At 35.9% G+C, this 26451-nt stretch overlaps 1 protein-coding gene across 6 annotated transcripts in view; it reads right to left on the reverse strand.

Annotated features, from left to right (window-relative positions):
- RPS6KC1 (ribosomal protein S6 kinase C1) overlaps nt 1-26451 on the reverse strand; it is a 170003-nt gene that overhangs the window by 129581 nt on the left and 13971 nt on the right. For 4 of the 6 annotated variants that reach the window (XM_046682331.1, XM_046682329.1, XM_046682328.1 and 1 more), the window contains 3 exons: nt 25287-25322; nt 19609-19729; nt 4362-4477 (listed from right to left, as the gene is read on the reverse strand). In XM_046682331.1, coding sequence (XP_046538287.1) covers nt 4362-4477; nt 19609-19729; nt 25287-25322 — 273 coding nt within the window. Of the gene's footprint in view, nt 1-4361; nt 4478-19608; nt 19730-23680; nt 23698-25286; nt 25323-26451 lie in introns of those variants that run through there. The other 2 variants (XM_046682333.1, XM_046682332.1) reach the window with 2 other exon arrangements.

The raw sequence follows: 26451 nt of genomic DNA on the forward strand, positions 1-26451 counted from the left end.
ATTCCTCTTCTTTCGTCTCCAGTTTCGCAAAGCCTAAACATAAGTGTCCTCCAGCAGCAGTTACAATCAGCAATTCCCAGATCCAAAAGAAAAGGAATGAACAGGTAACTTTTATTTAAATTTTCCAAAGTCTACAATCTGATTTCTATATCCCTTGACTGATTTTTTTAGCCCTTGGCATGTGCTAATTTACATGACTACCTTTCACAATTTCTATAAAGTAATATTCTTCTTAATAACGTTGCCTTTTTCTAAGCATAGACTCCTTGCCACAGAGAAACAGCTGTAACCAAGAACAGCAAAGCTAAATACTCTATCAATTTGTCTGGCCTTTTATCCTAAAGATCTGCATTAGGTCATAAGCAGAAGCCAAATGCATCTCAGCCTAGTTTGCAGACTAACGAAAAATTAAGCAACAAAGTCAATCAGCAGGAATCTTACTGTTCCTACAAACTTTTTTATTGCTAGTACTATCACTATAAGCCATAAGTTTATAATACCTTTCAAAAGATCAACTCTCTTCAGTAAACTAAAATAGGTCACAAAAAATAAATCCTCTTGATCAATGAAACTAAGAGCTGGTTCTTTGAGAAGATAAATAAAAGTGGCAAATCCTTAGCCAGACTCACTAAGAAAAAGAGAGAAAAGGCTCAAATAAATAAAATTAGAAATGAAAAAGGAGACATTACAACAGATACCACAGAAATTCAAGAGATTATAAGAGAATACTATGAAAAACTATATGCCAACAAATTGGACAATCTAGAAGAAATGGATAAATTCTCAGACTCATACAACCTCCCAAAACTCAACCAAGAAGAAATAGAGAATCTGAATAGACCAATCACAAGTAAAAAGACTAAAACAGTAATCAAAAACCTCCCAAAAAATAAATGTCACGGACCAGGTGGCTTCTCTGGAGAATTCTACCAAACATTCAAAGAAGATTTAGTATCTATCCTTCTCAAACTATTCCAAAAATTGAAGAAGATGGAATACTTCCTAACACATTCTAGAAAACCAACATCACCCTGATCCCAGAGCCAGACAAGGAACATGAAATGGAAAATTATAGGTCAATATCACTGATAAATATAGACAGAAAAATCCTCAACAGGATATTGGCAACTCGAAAACAGCAATACATCAAAAGGACCATACACCATGATCAAGTGGGATTTATACCAAGGATGCAGGGATGGTTCAACATTTGCAAATCAATCAACGTGATACACCACATTAACAAAATGAGGAATAAAAACCAGATGATCATCTCAATAGACACTGAGAAAGCATTTGACAAGATCCAAAATCCATTTATGATGAAAACTCTCAATAAAATGGGTATAGAAGGAAAGCACATCAACATAATAAAATCCATATATGACAAACCCACAGCCAACATCATACTCAACAGGGAAAAATGGAGAGCCATCCTTCTGAGAACAGGAACGAGACAAGGATGCCCACTATCACCACTCTCGTTCAACATAGTACTGGAGGTTTTGGCCAGAGCAATTAGGCAAGAAAAAGAAGTAAAAGGTATCCAAATTGGAAAGGGAGAAGTGAAACTCTCGCTGTTTGCAGACGACATGATTTTATATATAGAAGTCCCTAAAGAATCCATCAGAAAACTTTTAGAAATAAACAACAACTACAGCAAAGTTGCAAGACACAAAATCAACTTAAAAAAATCAGTTGCATTTCTATACTCTAATAAAAAACTAACAGAAAGAGAACTCAAGAATACAACAATCCCATTTACAATCGCAACAAAAAGATTAAAATATCTAGGAATAAATTTAACTAAGGAGGTGAAAGACCTATACAATGAAAACTATAAGACATTATTGAAAGAAATTGATGATGACATAAAGAAATGGAAAGATATTCCATACACATGGATTGGAAGAATAAACATAGTTAAAATGTCCATACTACCTAATACAATCTACAGATTCAATAGAACGCCAACCAGAATCCCAACAACACTCTTCACAGAAATACAACAAAGAATCCTAAAATTCATACGGGGCAATAAAGATCCTGAATAGCTAAAGCAATCCTGAGAAAAAAGAAGAAAGCTGGAAGCATCACAATCCCTCACTAAAACATATCACAAAGCCATAGTGATCAAAGCAGCGTGGTACTGGTACAAAAACATACACACAGATCAATGGAACAGAATTGAAAGCTCTGGAATAAAACCACACATGCATGGACAGCTCATCTTCAACAAAGGAGCTAAGAACATACAATGGAGAAAGGGAAGTCTCTTCAATAAATGGTGTCAGGAAAACTGGACAGCCACATGCAAAAGAATGAAAGTAGACCATTATCTTTCGCCATACACAAAAATTAACTCAAAATGGATTAAAGACTTGAATGTAAGACCTGAAAACAAAACTCCTATAAGAAAATATAGGCAACATACTCTTTGACATCAGTCTTAGAAGGATCTTTTTGAATACCATGTCTACTCAGGCAAGCAAAACAAAAGAAAAAATAAACAAATGGGACTTGATCAGACTAAAGAGCTTCTGCAAGGCAAAGGAAACCATGAACAAAACAAAAAGACAACCCACTAACTGGGAGAAAATATTTGCAAATCAAATATCCGACGAGGGGATAATCTCTAAAATGTATAAAGACTTCATACAACCAACAACAAACAAACAACCCAATAAAAAATGGGCAGAGGATATGAACAGACGTTTTTCCAAAGAAGATATACAGACGGCCAACAGGCACAGGAAAAGATGTTCAACATCACTATTATTATGGAAATATAAATCAAAATTACAATGAGATATCACCTCATACCTGATAGAATGGCTATAATCACCAAGATAAAAAACAATTGTTGGAGAGGATATGGAGAAAAGGGAAGCTCATACACTGCTGGTGGGAATGTAAACTGGTGCAGCTTACTATGGAAAACAGTATAAAGATTTCTTAAGAAATTAAAAATAGAAATACCATATGACCCAGCTATTCCACTATGGGTATTTATCCAAAGAACTTGAAATCAACAATTCAAAGAGACTTATGCACCCCTATGTTCACTGCAGCATTGTTCACAATAGCCAAGATGTGGAAGCAACCCAAATGCCCATCAGCTAATGAATAAAGATAATGTGGTATATATATATATATATGTATACAATGGAATACTACTCATCCATAAAAAAGACTAAATCATCCCATTTGCAACAACATGGATGGAACTTGAGGGTACTATGTTAAGTGAGATAAACCAGATAGAGAAAAACACCATATGACTTCACTAATATGTGAAAGATAAATACATGGACAAAGAGAACCATTTAGTGGTTACCAGAGGAGAAAGGGGTCGGGAGTGGACCTAAGGGGTAAAAGGGCACATATTTTTGGTGACTGCAAATAATAATGTACAACTGAAATTTCACAATGTGATAAGGTATTATGACCTCAATAAAATAATTAAAATTTTTTTAATTAAAAAATAAAAATTATGAAATTTAAAAAATTAATAAAGAATAAATAAATTCCTTTTTAGATGCACTGGCATCAAGAAAATTTAAAAATGCCACTACTCATATACCTTGCTGACCATATGTTCTAAGAAATACATTTATACAAATGAGCAGATTTTTAGTTAAATAAGGAAAAACAATTATGGCACAATCAGCTAGCATTTTTATAGAAGGCTAAATGCTAGAAAATACATAAGGCTATAGGAGGAAAACTGTGCTTGTTAAAGACATTGATATCAACCAACAATTGCACAGATTCAGTTCAAAATAAATAGAAAGTTATTATTAAAAATAATAAAGAATTCAGAATGAAGGCATTACATGTCAAGAAACTTAAAACACTAATATCCAATGATTTCTGGCAATATAATTTGTACTAGCGTAACTCTCTAAAATTGCACAGTGACTATTTTTTCTATATTTACACAAATTAATATAATTATAATAAATTTTACATAAACTTACAGTGGTTTCTAGTCCAAAAAGAAATCTACCACTGAAAGACATCTCAAAAAGTGAAGATAACTACTGGAAATTCATAGTACTTAAATTTTTTTTAATTTATTTCAATTATGATAAAGTTAGATAATCTCTAAGCCCTTCACATAAATTTTTTAAAATCTATGAATCAAAAATCTTGTACATTTCTATACTAAAAACAGAAGGTATGCCATAGACATTGTTATCTAGCTACTAACTTTACTAACTTCTACTTATTTTATTGAATCATGAAATTCAAAAGTAAATGACATTTTCTGTTTAAAAAAAACTTGAATCTCACTTTACTATGAATTAGAAGACAAAGGTATTTAATAAAATACAAAAATTTCAGAAAGACTACCAAACCTTGAAAAAATCTTCAAGCTGTTTACTGTTATAAAGAGCGGGAATATTGGCAGAGAACTGTAGCAGATCTTCAGCACACTGTCTTCTCTCTTCAATAACAGTTTCATCAAATCGTCCTAGAATTAAATAAGAATCAACACTTACGGAAAGAAGCAGCAAACACCAGTTTATGACAGTTTATGTCCACAGATTAGAAAGCAGCACCAGGCCTATCACGGCCCATGTGCTGTGCTTATTAGGAAGTCTTCTGAAGTCAAGTCTAGTCTACAACTGGAATCAGCAGCACTCACGCCAGAAAAGAAAATCACGTATCTGATAAAGCAAGAGGCAGAGGTGTCAACCGATAAATAACGGCGCAGTCTCAATCTAAGGCCTCAGTGTAAGAAACTTACCATTTAAGAAGCTGGTGATTTGAAACCAAAGCTGAAAAGAGAATTATGAAGAACTCAAATGGTTTTCTATAGTTATTTAATACTGTAATCACTTATATAATTTTCCCTTTCCAACTCTTTTTTATTTATAAAGGAGTTGAAGAGAGGAAATTATGAGGACATCTGTGTATCAGTGGGGTCAAAAGTCTCAGTTTGAAGCAAAAAGCTTTTGAGCCAAATTCAACGTGTGATGCTGTCAGCATATATGACAGCACGCTTGTGAGAAAAAAGGGAACACACAGCACCAGTGAGCTCTGGTTTCTAAGGTGATTGAAAGGTGGTTTTCATAAAATGTTTTTTACGATACATATAATTTGAATGCTGATAAGATATTTTGAAGTATCATTTTGTACTACTCTTAGATCAGATTACCGCTTGGCATTTGTCACATGCCATGTATCACACTGATTGCAATAAAGGTTTAAAAAATGCAAAATCAAGAGTAAGATCATCACATACTTAAACATTTTAAGTGGCTTTGCAAAATGTTAACAGAAAACTGAGGCAGAAACAGATTCCTGGTTATATAACCCAAGGCAAGAATTTAAAATTGAACCACTAAATACCCTCTGCTCAATGTGTCTTATGTTTACGGCAAAGGGTCTACTTCATGATAACTAAAAGAAATGGTTTTAGAGTTAAACTTGGGTTCAAATACTAGCTCCATCATTCACTAAGTATAAAATCTTAGGCAGATTACTTCCTCCTTTGTAAAATGGAGAAAATGAACAATGTACTGAGGGTTTCCAGTTCCATGCCAGGCACCTAGTAAGCACTTAATAAATTAATCATGGTGTCTTTGAACCTTCAAGTACCATCATAGTGTCTACCATACGGAACATGCTAATTAATTTTTGTTGACGGTATGAGTGAATAATGGAAACTCAGAAAAACTTTTTAAAAAAGGAGTCTTACAGCAGGACCTTCTATCCTAGAATATAAGTCAGTCATCTTTCACTAACAAAAAAAATCTTAACAGTGGGTCCATAAACAACCCCCCAGGCTTAATGGGTGGGTTTCAGAGACACAATCCTACAAAATTTCATGAGTATGTCCACAGACACATTTTCTAGGGAAAGGGTCTATAACTTTTATCAGCATCCTCAAAGAGCCCAGGGCCCAGTAAAGGTTAGCAGGCAAGTGGCAGTCAATTAGAGGATTCCTAACATCCAGTAAACTGCTTTATTTACCAGGGAATAGGCTGCTAGTTGCTATCCCACTATCTGTTCTCACCTTCTTCCTTAGTAAAATAATCCCCCATTTCTAACTGCTGACACAGCAGCACAGTAAAAGAAGACTATAAATTCCAGCTTGCCTTGCAGTTACATGTGGACGTGGACTAAGTTATGGCCAATAACATAGAAACAAAGTTATATTTGGCTCCCCAGGAATCTCTTTTACAGAGAGCTGATCTACCCTCTCTCCTCACCTTTTCTTCTTTCTCCTTTTCCCTTTCCAGGAAGGACTATGCAATGAGAAGTTAAAAAAGACACAGCAACAAGGCAGAAGCTTGGATTCCTATCATTGTGGAGCTGCCCTGCCTGAGGCTACATCCAGATCTTAGACCATGAGAAAGAAATTGACTTCTATCTGGTTTTAAGTTTTGTCACAAGTCACCACACCTAATATAGTCCATTATGCTAAGTCTGTTTTCCTATTAGTTCCAGTTCATATGCAACAATTAAATTAAACCTGACTTTCCCAATGACAAAAGCACACCTAAAATGACACTGCTAGCTTACCTATCAATAATATCATCTGGAAACAAACTCCTCAACCCATAAAGCAAATTCTCTGGCCAGAAAATAATCTAAATTATTCAATCTTGGGGAAAATCTATTGGCCAAACAGGTTAACATCACCGGTAACTGTACGTTATTCTTTCTTTTGCCTAAATAAGAAATTAAGTACACACTGGTGGTTATGATTATAGTCCAACATATTTATCCTTTAAACAAAAAAGTAAATTCTAGTGCCTGCGAATTAATATTAATAATTTTATTATATATTAATAATTTTATTATATATTAATTTATTAACAATTAATATTAATAATTTTGTGAACACCTATAATCTTAGGACAGAAACGCAAAAAAACGCATCTATTATACTATGTTTCAACCCAAAAACCAACTGATATTATCTTTAAATACATTAACTACTTGTTGAGAAATTTTAATGGAAAATTCCAGAATATTTAACGCCACCCTAAAATAATCTTATTTAGTAGCTGAAACAAATACATAAAAATCTGGGAGCTTTACTCCTAGTGTGATCAATGATTCCTCCCACCTCCCCATTAAGCTAGACTAATATGCTTAAGCAATGAATATATCAACTTCTAAACAGAATAAATACGTCAAAAGCACGTCTTCGTTGTACTTCTATTGATCTATGCATTTCCATTCCACTAAACTTGGACAAGCAGAGATAAATTAAAACATTTTTCAGAGTGGAGTACAAGCAAAAATAAAGGCTTATGCATTAAAAGGTTCAATTACATTGAATCCTATCATCAGAACAAATATGGTGAAAGAACACACTCACTTCTTTGTTCCTAACGTGTTTCAAAATAAGAAAAAATACTTAGTATCGATAGCATAACCAAAGAGAAGCAGATGAATTTTAATGCAATAACTACTGGCCCTAATATATATAACAAAGCCACCTAATTAAAAACAACTTTTTTTTAAGTAGCAAGATTCAACAGTCATCCTAATGGCAGACAACACCCTAGTGGCTGTTCTCTACTTGTTAATCCTTTAATATCATCAAAGCTTCACTTGAAAAGCAGCCACAATGAGAAATCATAAACAGGTGCTTCTCTTATCACTGCTTTAAATTTCCATTCACGAGGTCAATGTTAATTTTTCTGTAAACAGAGTACAAAAATTATAGATAATCTATGATAGAAAATGCAAAACAAATTTTTCCTAAGAAGATTTATTGGGCAATATTATATATTATGTATTATATTATTTGTGTATGAGTGTGTATATATCATATCTAAGTCACTCTCCTGCTCCCAATTACCCAACAATGAATGGTTTATTAAAAGTTGGCGGGGGGGGGGTTTAAATTCAAACATTCTAACGAAGCTAATAAATCACTGGAAATAGTGTCTCTCTTTGATTTACAAGCTGCCTTTGGGATCTTCTCTATGTCTGGTTTTTTTTTTTTTATGCAGAACAACTCCTAGCCAGCAGAGTTTACCATTTTTTTAAAATGCAAATATCAATGATCAAAAACTAGTTATTAGAACTAAAAATTATCCTTGACCAGTAAAAAATTAAAATAGTTTGATGCTGATTCTTAACTGTAATAAAAATCCATTCACAGAGTAAAAAGAGAGGCCAAGGATCTCAGGCATGAATTCCCTTTAGGGAACAGCACCAAGAACACACCTCTAGTTAAACAAGTTGGATTTACTACTTCTTACAACTAGGGAGAACCCTGGGAACTCTGGGGCGTTTCACTAAGAGGTTATCAGAAAGGACTTATAAGGTCTGGGCTTGTGTTAGGTGCTTTCAGAAAAAGTTCACGGAAGTGGGGCTTTGCCCTGGTTTGGATGCTGTCAGGAGGCTGGGGTAACTGTAATGCTGTGAATTCTATCTAATTCTACGATTTTATGATTTAAATAAATCTTACTTTGAGGCAACAAGAACGAAGAGAGGCTAAGGTTGTGATTTATAAAGAAGCAGTAGTCATCCATGGCAGCCAGGATGAAGATATGCTTGATTATTTTTGTGACATAAACAGTGTTCATGTTTTTGTCTGTGATCATGATTATGGAGTAGTCTTGTTTTTGCCTTGGTCCAAGGACACAGAGTGGACTTGTCAAACACTCACGTTCTGTGAAACTGTTTACGTTCAGCAGAATAACAACACAGCCTAACTGTGAAGGCCAGGCCAACTCTAAGAAACACCAAGGTCAAACAGGTGGATAGTGCCAGGCCAGTTCTTTCTCAGCTGTCAGGAGCTGCTTTTTTCCTTCTCATGGGAAATCATAGTTTAATAAGAGATACGAAACAAAAACAATGATCTAATCACAAAAAAAAAATCAGACAGATGGAGATTGTGAAACCTACAAAACAACTGTCTTATACTCCTTAAAAATGTCAATGTCATGAAAAACAAAAAAAAATGCATAAGAAATATTCTTGATTAAAGAAACAAACCTACAGGTATAACCTTGGATCCAAAAAAAATGTAGAAAGGACATTTTTAGGACAACTGGGGAAATATGAATACAGATCGCATATTTGGTAATATTATTCTATCAATGTTAAATTTCTTGAGTGTGATATGGAATTGTGGCCGTAGGGGAATATGAGAAGTAGGGGTGAAATGTCACAATATCTACAACTTATTCTCAAATGGTTTAGGAAAAAAATGAGAGACACACACATAGAGAGTTATACAAAAATGTGGTAAATTGTTAACACTCAGGGAACGTGAGCAAAAGTGTTCACTATACTATTCTTTTGGTTTTTTTCCTGTAAATTTGAAAATTTTTCAAATTAAAAAACCTGGGGAAAACCAAAATGAGTTAGGTGCTATATTGCTGAGATGTAGAACCAGAAGGCGAAAACAACTAACTCAGCCTAAAGGAAACAGAGAACTTCTAGAAGAGGACACATCTACCAGTCTGAGAGGCTAACCAGAAATTTGGCAGTGGAGCAACGCAACACTGAAGAAGGAGACACCAGAGAGTCTGGTACACGAGAGGAATGGCAACTGAGCAACAGATGACAGCTAACAATAGCTCATACGTGTCCAGCAGCTGAGCTAGACACGCCACAGATACAATCCTCAGAACACAAAGGTATTATCCCTATCTTACCAATAAGAAAATAGACTAAGACGTTAATTTGCACAAGATCACACCACTAGTAAATAGTGGATAGAAGATTTGGGCTCAAATCCATCAGATTCCAAAAGGCATGTTCTTTTCACTATACCACTATAACAGTAACTACATCTCTGGTGGTTCTGTAAGTTACAATAGGACTCTCTTTTGCTGCTGAGGTTTACGTACTAAAAATGTGAGAGTAGCTAAAAAGATAGATGATCAACCAACAATTCCCCGCACACAACCACAGCTGCTACCTGCAGGGTTCATTGCAGTCATCAAGTATTACAAATGGACTGTACCATTTATTGAAAGAGATAAATTGCTTACTTATTAAGATTAATAAGAAACTTTCACTCTATAATATGAAAGGATGCACAGAAAAGTTGAAGATAATCCATTAGTAACAGACAATAACAGCTAAGAACTTCAACCAATTTAGAAGCCACTCCCTTTTTACCCAGTGACAAGCTTACTGTTTAAGAAGCTGGGCTGTGTATCTTCCAATATTAAAGTTAAAGGTATATGTGTGCAGTTAATTTCCACAGCACAGAAAGTATAAGGCAAAAAGCAAAACTACCCTTCCTCCCATGCCCATAGAGGTTACACACATTACACAGACGTGTTTAGGCATGTCATCACACAAATACATATGTCTATTTAAACACAGATGGGATCTTACTAAACATATAGCTGTGCAACATTTGTTTTCTGTATCTTAAAAACACATCTTAGACATCTTTCTATCCCAGTGTATATCAAATAGCTGAAGAATTCTGTTAATGAGCTGAATTATGGCACATCCATACAATCACCTATTGAGAAAATTCAGCTTATTTTCAGTTCTCTTCTACTGAAAACCTTGCAAGGAACACCTATGTGTATGTACATACATGTGTACACATATTTGTGTGTGTATGTTATCAAAACATGGTCCACAGACCCCTGGGGGTCCCCTGAGGGCCTTTCAAGGGATCAACGAGGTCAAATCATTTCTAATAATACTAAGCCAGTAGTTGCATTTTTCACCACATTGACATTTGCCCTGATAATCTAAAAGCAATGGCAGTAAAATTGCTGACCTCTTAGCATGAATCAAGACAACGGCACCAAACTATACTTACTAGTAACCAGCATATTCCTTACTGCCACTCTCTCATATCAAAATTTTTTTAAATGCCAGTTTCACTTAAGAATGTCCTTGGGAGGGCAAAAGGGGTGATTAGGCTCACATGTGAGGGGATGGACTATAATTAGTTTTCGGGTGGTGAACATGATGTAATCTACACAGAATTCAAAATATATTATGATGTACATTCGAAAGCTATATAATGTTATAATCCAATGTTATTGCAATTAAAAAATAAATAAATAAAATTTCAAAAGGAAAATGTCCTTGATGAAGCAGTAAAAATTATTAACTTTATTAAATCTCAACCCTTGAGACCATTTCTTTTTAAAAGTTTATGGGAGATAAACAAACTATAACTATTCAGACTTGGATATTTCGCAGATATTTTCTCAAAAATTAAACAAAGTGAGGGAGCCAGCCCAGTGGCTTTGTGGTTAAGTTTGTGCAGTCCACTTCAGTGGCCCGGGGTTCACAGGTTCAGATCCCAGGTGCGGTACACACAGCTCATCAAGCCATGCTGTGGTGGCATCCCACACACAAAAGAGAGGAAGATTGGCACAGATGTTAGCTCAGGGTCCATCTCCCTCACCAAAAAAATAAAATAAAATAAACAAAGTGAGCCTGACACTTCAAGGAAAACTACCAACAGCATTGTTGTCAGTGATCAAATTGAAGCTGTCAAGTCACTGTGAGCTTGACAGCTTCCCAATACTTAAAAAATTTCCTTTAGAGATCTGTGATACTAACAATTTTTTGGTACTCTAATGAAATGGGTCAACATTTGCAAAATCTGCATAACTCGGGGAACCAATATTTTTCAAATGACCAATGCTTGATGTTATAAGCTCACGCATAGGTAAAAGATCCATTCAAATCTAAGACAAACTAATGGATCTTAATATAACAAAGTACCAAAGGTTCGTTGATAGGGTTTCAGATTCCATAATGCAACTAAACCTTCAAGAAATTACTACTTGTCAAGTTTTGGTGTATCAAAGATGAATATCTTCAATTATCTGAAAAGCTATTAAAATACTCCTCCCTTTTTCAACTAAATCACCTGTATCTCCCTGAATTTTCGTCATATATTTCAACCAAAACAATCTATCACCACAGACTAGATCCAGAAGCAGATATGAGAATCTAGCTATCTTCTTTTAATCCAGGCATTAGAGATTTGCAAAGGTAAACTAATGCTACTCTTCTTTTTTTTTTTTTGCTTTGGAAAAGTCATTTGTCATAAAAATATTAACACGCAGTGTATTTTTTCTTATTTAATACAATAGTACATTTTAATTTTTAATATGGTAAATATTAATAGGTACAACCACATAACAGTTTTTCAAGGTGCTTGATAATTTTTTTAAGAGTGTAAAGGAGACTTTCAAGATCAAAACGTCTAATAATCATTGATAAATATCTCCTATGCAGAAATGAGAATAGATGTGCAGTAAAATTTACTAAAAACAGAATTGCTAAGAAAAGGTATATTTCAAATTGTCCTCCAAAAAACTGCGCAAGTTTATACTCCTCCTGTTGTGCATCTCTGTTCCCACACTAGGTATGATCAAACTTTTTAATTTCTGCTTTAAGATTGACCTTCAGTGATATCACTGCCTGTAACTACTCCACCTCTTAAATCTTAACTCATTCTTTGTTTTTGTTCAACTTATTTTTCAAGCATTTATCTATCAGGCATGGGCCTACATGCTGAAGATATTCCATAAGAATGAAGCAGTCTCTCACTCACACAGCTTACTGTCAAGGAATCAGAGAATGGGGGAGGAAAAGAGTTAAGTACAATATAAGGGAGGTTTCTTACTTTTAGAATATAAAAAAACAGTTTTTGGTGTGGGTTTAGAAGCACAGTTCTTAAAACTTCTCAAACTGGTGAATTTTTAAAATTATTTGCATCTTGATAATTAAAGTAGAGTACCAAAAGACTTAAAAACTTGACAGTGAGGGGGCTGACCCGGTGGCGCAGCAGCTAAGTTCCCACGTTCCGCTTCTCCACGGCCTGGGGTTCACCGGTTCAGATCCCGGCTGTTGACATGGCACCGCTTGGCACACCATGCTGTGGTAGGCGTCCCACATATAAAGTAAAGGAAGATGGGCACGGATGTTAGCTCAGGGCCAGGCTTCCTTAGCAAAAGAGAGGAGGACTGGCAGTAGTTAGCTCAGGGCTAATCTTCCTCAAAAAACAAACAAAAAAACTTGACAGTGAGAATGTCACATCCTAAAGCACTTCCCTTTCTCGACTTCTGGACCATGATGCTCACTCCAACTACAAGACTAAGTTTGTCAGAAGACAGGCTATTTGAGTCATTGTATTCACAGTGCCTATTTTTAAAACATTTCTTGAGTTAAATGTGCCCATAAAATTTCCAGATAATTAAGCATTAGGTTGAAATTAATCAAAGATGATTCTATTAATAACAGACTGTCGCATGCAACCATGTTTGCCAGGCACAGAACAAGCAAAATCATGGTCAAAAGAGGCAGTAGTTCAATGGCAAAGAGCAACTACAACTTTAATCAGGTGCCAAGAAAAAAAGGAACCACACATATTGCACAGTAACTATGAAGAGAAGGGAACAGAAATGCGAAGCATCATTGAATGTGTGGGCTCAAAGGCCAAAAGCAAAGAGTCAAAGGTTAACAGCCTACACAATAACAAGAGTTTGTGGATCCCCTAATGTTTAGTAGAGGAACAGAATGAATTGATGGTCCCATCAGAACTAATGGTTCTACTGCTAGTGACCTGTTGCCCACATCCCTCAACTGTTTTTCACCTAAGAAAATACAAATGCTTTCTTTAATTATGTACCAAAATATCTTTGCTATTACTTATATTTCAAGATATCATTATAGGGGCCGGCTCCATGGCCAAGTGGTTAAGTTCGCGCGCTCCGCTACAGCAGCCCAGGGTTCAGATCCTGGGCGCGAACATGGCACCACTCATCAGGCCACGTTGAGGCGGTGTCCCACATCCCACAACTAGAAGGAGCTGCAACTAAGATATACAACTATGTATGGGGCGGGATTGGGGAGATAAAGCAGGGAAAAAAAAAAAGATTGGCAACAGTTGTTGGCCCAGGTGCCAATCTTTAAAAAAAAAAGATATCATTATATATCATAAATTGTTAATATTAAGTATTTGTAAAAATTGAAGAACTGTAGCAACAACCTTTTGATGACTTCATTCTGTCATAAATGCCACTGATGATGCTATACTACATAAGATGCTTTGCATCTTCTCCCCAGATCTCAAGGAGTTGTGAAACATGCAGAACATCCTGAAGAAGTAAATGTGAAGCTCAGTGAGCACTGTGGTTCTCAATCAGCCTGGGGAAATCCCTATGCCCTGTGGACCACAAGTCAATGGAGATAGGATAATTTCAGATCATCCAGAATCCTTCCTTAATCAAATAGAGCACAAGTAGGGTTCAGTTAAGAGACCAGAACCACACAGTAATTTGAAGAGGAAAAGTTGAATATAAAGAATTATTAACCATGACAGTTGGAATAATGACAAAGGTGAAAAGAGAACTCTAAAGAATGCCCCAGGGTGGGGAGAGTACCCAAGGAAGGAACGACTTAGGAGGGGGAACACCTCCCCAAGGTTGGGACTCAGATCCTCTGGGAGAAGGTGTGGTTGCAGCCACTGAATGAGGGAGAAGTTAGTTGGGTTTCCTGGGCCAGAGCTGGTCCACAGCTGCCAGGAAAGCATGAAAGACCCCTCCAGAGTTCAGATGGGACAAGGCTGCTGGCAGGCGGGCAAAAAGAGAGAGTCACAGTGCTGGGAGCCCACTCACAAGCAAGGTAATGCAAGGCCTGGGGTACAGAGGATCTGCATTGGGAAGACCATGGGAAACAACTTTCTGGGGTAAAGTCAGGCGAAGGCTGGCAGACAAGCACGCAGAAGGAAAGAGGCATCAGGAGCCTGCTCGCCTGCAGGGCGACAAGTCTGGGGTCGACAGTGTCCCTGTAAAGAGGAGCACAGGAAGCAACCTTCCGAAGTACTAGCAGGCTAAAGCTGAGGGGCAGGTACACAGAGGGAGTCACAGTCAGAAGCTCACTCTCTAGTAGGACTAGGGTGCCTTGGTGTGCCCAGCTAGATGGCCACCAAACTGGCTGGGGCTGCAAGCTTGTTAAGAGACTGTGTTCTAAGTACATGTCTGAGGCAGACGCCTCTAGCAAAAGCACAGTAGAAGCAAAAAGAAAAACAAAATCCAAAGCACACTGGAAGAAGGCAGAGAAGCCCCTATCCTTCTGCAAAGTCCCTCCAGTGCCCTCCATTGTGAAGCTTAACAACATATTCACTGTAAAGCAAAAATACTTAAAAGTCCAATCCATTCATGCAGAATAGGAAATGAAAGAAGAGATTGGAAGCTAAGAGGCAATAAATGGCTAACTGGCATGGCTTCTTAGAATTAGCAGTGTAAGAGCCCCAGGTATTCCAGACTGATCTTGAAAGGCAGATATTTCCCCAATGTTGATGAGAAATATAGTCTGTATCAGAACACACTCTATATAAAGTCATTACAAAAAAATCAACATGGTGTAGAAAGAGGTATTAACATAAGAATAGACAAATAAATGTCACAATAGAGAAAACCTTTAATAAATGGCACTGCATACAAAAAGGTAATATATAACAAAGATGGTAGGTAAATTTTATTGGGAAAAAAAATATGGATTTATTTAATTAATTATCTTAGAACAGATGTCAATCCATCTAAAAAAAGTAAAATGGAGCATCATCTGACATCCCATTCAAATATAAATTCCACATCGATTATTAAAAGGATTTTTTTTTAAGATTTTATTTTTCCTTTTTCTCCCAAAGCCCCCCAGTACATAGCCGTGTATTTTCAGTTGTGGGTCACTCTAGTTGTGGCATGTGGGACACCACCTCAGCATGGCTTGATGAGCACTGCTATGTCCGCGCCCAGGACTCGAACCAGTGAAACCCTGGGCCACCGAAGCGGAGATCGCTAAACCTAACCACTTGCCAAGGGGCCAGCCCCAGAATTTTTTTTTTTTTGAGGAAGATTAGCCCTGAGCTAATATCTGCTGCCAATCCTTCCCCTTTTGCTGAGGAAGACTGGCCCTGAGCTAATATTTGTGCCCATCTTCCTCTAATTTATATGTGGGATGCCTGCCACAGCATGGCTTGAGAAGCAGTGTGTAGGTCTGCGCCTAGGATCTGAACCAGTGAGCCCCAGGCCGCCAAAGCAGAGAGTACAAACTTAACCACTATGCCACTGGGCTGGCCCTAAAAGGATTTTTTTTAAGCTATGAAAATCATCTTGCAAGCAAACAGGTGTTGGCAGACATTTCTAATGAAGACCAGAAATCCAAAATCTTGGGGGAGAAAGGGGCATAAATAGAACTGAACATATAAAAATTTGTTTGGCAAACGCTATCATAAACATAAAATACGTATATCTATGTGTATATACAAATACATATACACACAGTAATACGTATGTATGCAGGTTTGTATATAAATGGAAGTATGTATAATGTGTGTGTTGTACATACACTTGTACATAAATGCGCTATGTTTCCTAACTCTAGTTGCTGAAAGAGCCTAGAAGGAAGCTGCAATGAGCACATCTACCCAGATAGTAATCTCTGTGGCAGCCAGGATCCAGCCAGAAAATGGAATCCACCCAGGAATTTGAACAGGGAAAATCTTACAAAGAATTATTAACTATTTACACAGGATTAACTACTAAGAGGGAATAAAAGAGAACTCTAAGGAGTACCCTAGGGTTGAGGGAGAGAACCAAAGGCAGTACTTGGAAGGGGTGCCTCCTCCCCAAGGCTGGGATTCAGATCTCACTGGAGACAGTGTGGCTGCAGCACACTGGATGAGAGAAGTTAGCTGGGTTGCTCAAACCTACCTCCTACAGGGTCTCTCTAACACCCTCTACAGAGTAAGTTTATACACGCAAATTGGAAAAGTATGTCCAACAAGGCAATGAAAGGTGGATGCAGAGCTAAAATGCAATACTTTGATAACTACCATAGTTTCTAATGCCACTGCCCACAAAAGCAACCAGAGCTCCCTAAAGAAATGGCTAATTCCAAGGCTGGAGCAGAATAAACTCAAGATGAGCACTGAACATCTTGTTATGTCTAAAAATCAGAAGTGCTTAAAAAAAAAAAACTAGTATGATAGGAAGAAGTCACAGGACATAGAAGCCAGAGTAAAAGGGCTCCTACTGGTCAAAACTGGGACAATCTGAGCATCAAAATAATTAAGAACATTAATGAATGCTACACTACTAGGAAAAAAAGTAGTACACGAGTCCAAATAAATAATGGCTAGATGAATAAGTATACAGATACAGACACATAGAAACAGATACACAGAAGCCTAGATACAAAGATACACAGAGAAGTGAGAAGGAACGACAATGGCAAATGTAGGGGGAGGGGGTTGCTAGAATTGGACAACCATTATTTTGTAACCATCATGTAAACATTGGTTCATGCAAGAATCATCAACGGATGCTACGTCTAAGGGGTAATTTTCCAGAAGAGCAGGATATTTTCATGATCTTAAAAGTTGTTGCCCAAAGGGTGCAAGCAAGCAAGAAAGGAAGACAAATATACCGTGTGTGGTAGTCTGAAAAAGGGCCCCAAAGACAGCAGGTTCTAATCCCTGGAAGCTGTAAATGTGCCACTGGCCGGCCCCTGAATTATACATTTAAAAATGGTTGGGGCTGCCCCGTGGCCGAGTGATTATGTTCACACGCTCCCCTTCAGGGGCCCGGGGTTTCGCCGGTTCGGATCCTGGGCGCAGACATGGCACCGCTCGTCAGGCCATGTTGAGGCAGCGTCCCACATGCCACAACTAGAGGGACCCACAGCTAAAATATACAACTATTTACTGGGGGGATTTGGGGAGAAAAAGCAATTTAAAAAAAGATGAAGATTGGCAACAGTTGTTAGCTCAGGTGCCAATCTTTAAAAAAAATGGTTAAGATGGTAAATTTTACCTTCTGTGTATTTTACCCCAATTGAAAAAAAATTTTTAATTACATAAACCCCTAGATTATAAAAGCTTTAATAGCAACCTTGTCAAACTATTGGCTAATTCTGATCTTTTTCAGTTAATTACCCAAAATTACTTGTTTTTAATCTGAACTACTATCAAGCCACAAGGCTACTAGATTCTGTATTTGTGTAATTGGTTTTCTAAATATAGTACTTTACATTTTTCCTATTAAACTTAATTTTGCTTGCTCAAAAGAAAAAATATAACCGCTAGCCCTAGTTCTGGAGAAAACAAAGGGAAAAGGGTGGAGTTATTAACACTGAGAGGCTTAGAGGAGGGGCCGTGGAACTGAAACAGAGACCTCTGAGGAGGGCACCTTGGTGCTGGTATCTCCTGCAGCCCAGGCGCAGGCAGCCCGCAAGAGGGAGGACATGACAAGACAAGTTCTGGGAATGCGGGAAAAACACAACCAGAAACCAAGTCCTGCAGCTGAAACAAACGAAGAGGCTTGCTGGGTTCATGTGGACAGGACCAGGCAGGCTGTGTCTTCTTCCAGCCTTCCAGGCTCCCTCCAATGCCCCCTTTTGCCAGAGACTAACAAAAAACTGCTGGCAAGAGAGTGGGATTGCAAAAAGGTATAAAAAGGTAAGTTTAAACCTAAAAAAAAACAGACTTATTAACCAGTAAAAATATTAATAATGATAAATAATATAAATAATACCAGTTACTGGACCCTCAGTACGTACCAGACATGCTAATGCTTTATACACATTGCCTGTTTAATCCGCACATTATTATGCCCACTTTTAAGATAGGAAAACAGAGGCTTAGAAAAGAGAAGTCACTTGACAAAAGTTACACAGGTAGTAAATAGCAAAGGTGGAACTCAATCCGGATCCAAATGACCCTAACCCCCATGCTCTTAACTAATTAAAATCAATCTAAAGGTCTGCCAGAAAACTGATTGCTAAGTAAATTGTGATAAATATATACATGTTGCCACTCCCAAACATGTCCCAGAAGACTATTTATTGACATAGCAAAGTATTCCCAACAAATTGATATGTTTTAAAAGGACAACCTACAAAACAATATACATAGTAAAACATTAATTTAAATCACTGTGCACATATACAAACCACACTGAAAAAAAGATTGGTAGGACATAATCCAAAATATTAACCACATAATTATGTTTATCCCTGAGTGGTTTTTGTTCTGTTCTTGTCATCATTATTTTTCTTTGTATTTCTCCACGTTTTCCACCTTTTGTCCCTATTTTTGATATATTTGTTATTCCATGTCAAATACGTAACTAAATCATATCAAATATTCTTTTTACTTGACTGGTCTCAGACACTCTGGGAATCTAACAGTTGTTAATCAATAACACACCCAGAGCACCGTCCCAAAATGGTCATATCTGGACTAGTGCCTCAAACCACAACCATTCATATTACGAGAAACATGTCAGGAAAATATACACAGGATAGACTTATTTTTTAAAGATCCAAAACTTTCAGAGCCCTAAGAATGATTCAATATCACCGTTTCTTATGTTCCTACATCATTTTTTTTATTTGCTTGATTGGCTAGAGTTGGAGTTGTGTTATTCTTTCATGGAAGGGAGGAATAAATGCATTCTGAGTTAACAAAATTACACCAAGAACAAAAAAACAACTTCAAGTGCCTACTGTATGATATGAATTATTTTAATAAGTGGCTTCTGACTTCATGGGACAGTATTTCAAGGTTCAGCATATATACACAATCAGCTAATCATCATTTTATAAAATCACAATTTCAAAATAATCACTTACCAAACACGATTCCTTTAGCAAAGGGAGGAAACAATTCTGAGTGTCGAAATAAGTTTTTGTGAATTTGCCATAGTTCTTTGTGTAGTTTCTTAAAGTCACTGTATCTCTTCCATACGATTATCTATAGAGAGAAAAAAATCAAATGGGTATCTCATAGTGGAACTATTTAGGTTCAGACATCTGAACCACAAACAATCCTCATTAAAGTACTAACACCTGTTAGGCAAAGGCAAGAAATATATGTTCTAACCAATACGGTTAATAGTATGGAATTAACCACTAATATCTGTTTTAAAAACACAAAGCAGCAATTCTTCCTCCAACTGCTCTGTTTTGATTTTTAAATTTCACTTTAAACAAGTACCATTTTCTTCATACTGGAAAAATCTTCAACCTAGTACAAAGAACATCTATACTACATAAAATGTCACTTAACTTCTTCAAAAATCAATTACTATTGGTCTGGAAATGAGCTAGATATCAAAATATAGATTCTGTCTCAAAAACAGCACGTTTATAAACACAAAATAGTTAATTAGGCAATTTTTAAGCAAAGTACATACTCAGCATTTGCCTAAAAGGATAAATAAACTGAATAAAACTGAAGAAATGGCCATGTAGCAAGTAATTAACATGAACTTTTACATTTCATAAATCTTATTTCATAAATCTCAATTTAAAGTAGTAATAAGATTTCTGAAGACAAGGTAAATCCTGATCAGAATGCCATTAAAATTAGTATATTTCAAAAACAAAATAACAATCACCTAGATTATATAATACATAAAAGTTTACCTTCATTAGTTTGAATTATTGTTCTACCTTACTCAGACTACAAAAAAAAAAACACTTTGTAAAGGAAAAGAATTTGACACATGGCCTTGATATCACTGATTCAGCTGCTCAGTCTCCACAAAATAGGGTAAAACTGAGTTTTAAATTCTGTTACCTGGTATACTGGGGCCTCTGCTTCTGAAAATCCCAATTACCTCACTTCTAACAAACTCAATAGTGTAATGGCAACGAGCAAATCTTAGGCCAAGCAGGTAACCAAGTGTGATTTAAGAGACTCTTGTTAAAATATTCACTCTCCGCATATAAGAAATTCTTCATTAAATTTTGTTATACTACTAAAAATTTTGCCATGATTACTAAGTTTCCTGTTTAATTTAGTTATAATCCTAGGAGACTAGTCAGACTATAATATGAATTAATTTAAACAAAGTACTCCTCCTGAAGCTTCCTTTTATTCATTTATTCAAGGACAAAAATAGTCATCAAAAACAAACATTTTCACAACCCTGCTCTGTGCCAGGCACTGTGTTGGCACAAGGGGATGAAAAAATGAGAAACATAGTCCCTGCCTTCAAAGAGCTCCTGGAGTAGTGAGAAAGAATAAGCCAAGACAGTAACTACATTACAAGACGGCGTGATAAATGCTGAGAAGGGCAGCCCAAGGGTGTTATGGAAGGACCACCTAAGCCAGCCTTGGGTATCTAAGAAGGCTTAGAGAAAGTAACACCCTAGGTGGGCAGACTGAAGGGAAGTAGTGATGAGACCAACAAATATAAAGTAAAGAGAGAGAAGGGGTTGGGGATGCTTTCAAAAGAGCAAGATGCCAAATATAATTACTAGAATTTTGGCTTTTGCAACTGGAAAAATGGTGATGCTATTCCCTAAGGTGTAGAGCAAGGGAGAAGCAGCTGTTTTGAGATAAGAACAAAGTTCAATTTTAGATGTATTTGATTCAGGTGCTTGTGAGGTGTCTAACTGGAGATGTCCAAAAGGGTAGATGGGTTTGGAGTGCAAGAGTAAGGACTAGCAAGATGTATTAATTTGGGACTCATCAGCAGAGACGCGGTAATCACTCAGGACAGTTTCTTAGATTTGTAACGAGATGAGGAGTCTAACAACAGAATGCTGGGGAACCCTAACCCTGAGGGCCCAGGGAGAGTTGGAAGAGGAAACCAAGTGCAAAGTGTTTAAGAAGCTTGGCTGTGCCACGCGATAGGCCATTTGGATGGAAGAAGAGATCTTACTTTAAAATGGAGGTGAACAAGACAAATGTTGACAGCGCAGAACCAACAGTTTCAGGAGAAGACACAGCAAGAGGAACTAACCAAGAGAACCAACTAACATTGGAAAGAAAAAGGTCTCAGGATAGTGCAATTACAAGTGATTCTAATTTTCCTATTTTTTGCTTCTCGGTAGTTTCTAATTTTGATACATGTATATAATTCTGTCATGGGAAAAAACAATGTTATTTTCATATATTTAAAATAGATCAAATATGATGGTGATGGGCTTGTGAAAGTAGTATCTTACATAAGGTAAATGCCATCCTCAAAGCCATTATGAACTAGACATGAGAGCTATTCAAAAGGCTGTAGTACAGGGAAAGAAGTCAGTCTGCAGATAAAACTTACATTCTAGTTAGGGTCATTTTTAAATAAAGGCAGAGTAACTTAAGGAGAAAAAGTTAATAATTTAATCACAATAATGATAATAATACCATGGTATGTAAACCAGTAGATAGTCTGTCAGAGCAAGAATTAGAACCCCAACAGTGAGAATGTGTGTTTCTCCACCATGCCCTCATTTATTCACTCCATATTCCTTCTTCTCAACACAGGGACTACAGAATCAAAATACCTAAGAGCAAATGTAAACCCTCAAGAAATGCAGGAAACCAAAGCATCTCAACATGTCACATCCATTGCCTCCTTTTCTTCTCACTCCTTTTAAACTTTGATGTTTCTAGAAATCTTCAAAATGGAAAAGTGAACAAAAGCACACTTCCATTATATTAGCAAGTACTCATGTTTATATTTGGACTACACAAAGTCCCAAAAGACACACGCGAAAATTACTTTCTCTAATAAATGATCAATTCTTTCCTATTGGAAAAGAAATAGTTGTATAATAGCCAAAATATTAATTCAGTGGCAACCATACATAGACTATAATAACAAAAGTTTAATTTTCATTAAAAACATTCACTTAAGTATTTTTTACATAAAATAAATGTTTTCTTTTCAGATAATTTCACTTAATGACACCAAAAAACCTTTAGATCTCTTGTATTTTACAAAACCACTCCATTCAATTAACTGTCCTCTTTACCCTCATAGTATTTAAAACTTGCTGGATCACTTTTTCTTGCAACCAACATCACTACCATACTATCTGTTTACAGATTTTCTTTTCCCAATTTTCAAGAGCCTTTTTTTTCCTGTGACACATTTCTGAATGTTCTCAAATAGTTTTTCTAAAACTATTTCATGAAATGACTTAAAAGCTAGAGCCTTCTGACATGATACATAGAAAGTTCTATTTCAGTTCTTTTCTTTTCCTTTCCCAAATTTCACCAGTGAAATTTACTACCTATATAGAAACAGAGCTTTAGATTACTTTTTTTTAAGGTGGAGGAGGGAGGGCCCAATATCTCCATCTCTTTCTTTCCCCTTTCTGCTGCTCTTACTAAATAAAAATTTAGAAGGAATTTTTTAAAAATTTTTTAAAAAAAAGAAAGCAAGCAAGCCATCCTAGACAATTTTAAACCATTTCCTCCATGTGAGTATTTTAGCATTCTTAGGACGAATACACCGATATCTGGTAGCATGTGCCAAGTGTGTGTGTGTGTGTGTGTGTGTGTGTGTGTGTGTGCATATATATATATATATATGCACACACATACATATATAAAAGAAAAAACAGTCTTATAAGAACAGCATTTTATTAGCCCCATATTTGGTTAGACTAACAGTGCATCTACTAATCCTCAACAGCCCTTGTGAAGCCTAACTAAATTCTAAAGCAGTAACTAAATGAATTAGTTAATGGAAAGGGAAAGCAAAAGGAAAGGAAATGAAAACAAATTCTAGGTGGTGAATTCCTCTCCTAAATGGGAATTACAATGTTTAAATGAAACACATGGGAAACTAAAAAAAAATTGATATAATTTCAAGGTTACTCTATATTTTAAGAAGCCAGGTAGAGAGAAGACATTTTTTTTTTAATTTTATACCATTTCTAACAAAGGACCATGCAAATCTAACTAAAGGACACTTACAAGAGTTTTATGATGAATGGTTCACCAACAGTTGTTATTATAAAAGAGTTTTCCCCAAAAAAGGATTAAGGAAATGGCAGAGAGTATGTTCATGGGTAGGTTGGTTCAGGATTCTCCCTGGAAAAGGGGAACATCAAGCTACAAACTACAGCACAGCAATCAGACAGTGTATTCAAAGGAAACACAACCCAGTTTCAATCTGAACAGAGTGGTAAATTTTCAAAAGCAGAATAGCCTGGTATTGACTATTAATTCAACATAATTAGTGGAATTCAGAAGAATAGGTCATACTAATCAATTGACCCTTTTGTAGACACTTTAATTAATCAACGGTGCAAATTACTTTCACTACCATCTATATATCTAGTTATTTTGGAAAGATATATATCCTTTTCTTCCAAAATAACAGTATTATAATATTCTCTTCCTGACTATTGGCAGGGGTAAAGTAAGCTATCTTAAACCCCTAAGGAAAATAGTAGGAAATCTTTTAAAAAGGTATCTTTTATTGAACTATTTTTAACCACAGAAGAAAGACAAATATCAGATCAGAAATAGCAAGAAATGGTAATGTATAAAAGTTAAAATATTGTCTAAACTTGCTGTCACACACTCAAACCAACCAGTACCAAACAATCAACTTAAATCTATAAAGAAAGCCGGGTTTGTCTGTAAGGAGTAGTGGGGCTTGTGGCTAAATAGAAAGTACATACCCCACTCAAAAACATTAAAATTCAATTGGGGGAAAAAAAACATTGCAGAATCAAGACTATCAATTTACAGCATCTGTTTTAAACACGTTAGTAAGGGGAAAAAAATCCCCAATATATGTCCTTCTAATCTTAGTGTAAATGAACAAGTACCAAAACGAAAGCAAGTCAAAAAACATTAAAAGAAGTAAACGCCTCAGTTACGATTCCTAAAGATATGTAACAAGCACAAAGTAATTATAAATATAGAATTCCACAGTTCTAAACAAAAACATAACAAGCTGGTATCATTTTAGAGAGAGGGAAAGAGTCTGCAAAAGAACTAACTACAAAATTTTAAAAAGAAATATCTACGCCCAAAGCAGTTTTCCAAGATGTCAATACGTCAACTCAATATAAAAGTGGAAGTAAAGAGAAATCCATAATTTATAATTATGAGCTTTAAAATTAATACTAGTTACCAAATACTTTTCATTTTTTTATTAAACAGGCATCATGATTTTGAAATAAGTAAGTAGGGGCCCTTAACTACTATTGAAATTTTATGAGTGCTATTTATCAGAAAAATTATCACATTATTAAACGGCACTAGAATTCCTGAAATGCTTATTTATATAACTTAATACCTACAAAAACTTAATATGTACTTAACAGGTGTGAATAATTCCTGAAATTCTTATTTACGTGACTTAACACCTACTAAAATTTAACACGTACATTTTCATAGGTCTGAAATAGGACAGTTCAGCTACTATTTTGTGAGCTGACAACAATCTTCACACAAACATAAAAATACAAAGACTGACATACAAATAATTCAATTACTTCAATAAAGCATTTAATTAAATTTGTGTCAAATACATAAAATAAAATTTTCATATGGATAAACATGTTACCTCCTGGACATCCTCTGGATTTCTTCGTGAAACAACCTAAAACAAAACATACACAGAAATATCTAATCATTATCAAAACTTAAGATCTCACATTTGTATAATTACTTATAATAGTATTTGTATGAAAGAGTCAATTTGTTTAAAGGAAGAAGGATGCCATACTATATCACTTATGCAGAACTCAGCCACACAGTAACTTCACCATCTGAAACACATACTAAAAAATTAAGCAAAAAGGCAGATAAAGTAAGGTCCACACTCTAAAGTTCACATGTTACACATTCACAAGAGAAGGCCTCAGGCCATCGCTCTTCCTTGACATCACTCTAACCAGCCTGTCTACCCCTCTTCCCAGCCTGTATATACACTGGAAGCATAAAAAGCAGCTGCGCCTGGGCAAAGTCCACAAAGGATTGCTCTGTATTATGTCTTACAACTGTACGTGAATCTACAATTAGCTCAATAAAAATTTCAATTAATTAAAAAGACCACCCACAATGCTCAGACACACCAATATCCATGAGAAGGAATCAGTGACCACCTAATGGTAAAGAAGAAAACAAAAGCAACTTATAAAAAATTATATACCACATTCAGGGACAAATAATCCCACCAACATCCCCTGAGGGGGGATTCTTTCGGATTTCTCTAATTACAAAAGACAAAAAGTCTAACACTATTTAGAAAGATTTCCTCACAAAACCTAGGAAAAGAAGAAGGCATGGTGCTTATCATCAAACAGCACTGCAGAGTGGGAAAATCTCACATTAGATGCATAACGCCATCCACGTAAATGTAAAATTTATCAACTTGATATGACAATACGCATTTTGCAAAAACAAACAAAAAAAATACAAACCTATTAAAATGGTTTCCTATGGATGAGAAGAAGAAAAAAGTCTTTCATGACTGGTGACAATACCATGAACTGGAGATTATGATCAAATCAACACTACTCCGGAGGTCCAAAACAAAAACAAAAAACGTACCATTTGAAGTCAGACAATCTTAAATGTTCTTACCAAAAAGAAAAGCTGTAGTCATGTGCATCTGAAATTTATGCAATTTTAAATCTTTAAAGTTCTTACCAAAAAAAAAAGCTGTAGTTGTGTGCATCTGAAATTTATGCAATTTTAAATCTTAAATGATCTTACCAAAAAAAAAA

Source organism: Equus quagga, chromosome 13 (genome assembly GCF_021613505.1).
Source record: "Equus quagga isolate Etosha38 chromosome 13, UCLA_HA_Equagga_1.0, whole genome shotgun sequence".
Taxonomy (NCBI): Eukaryota; Metazoa; Chordata; class Mammalia; order Perissodactyla; family Equidae; genus Equus; species Equus quagga.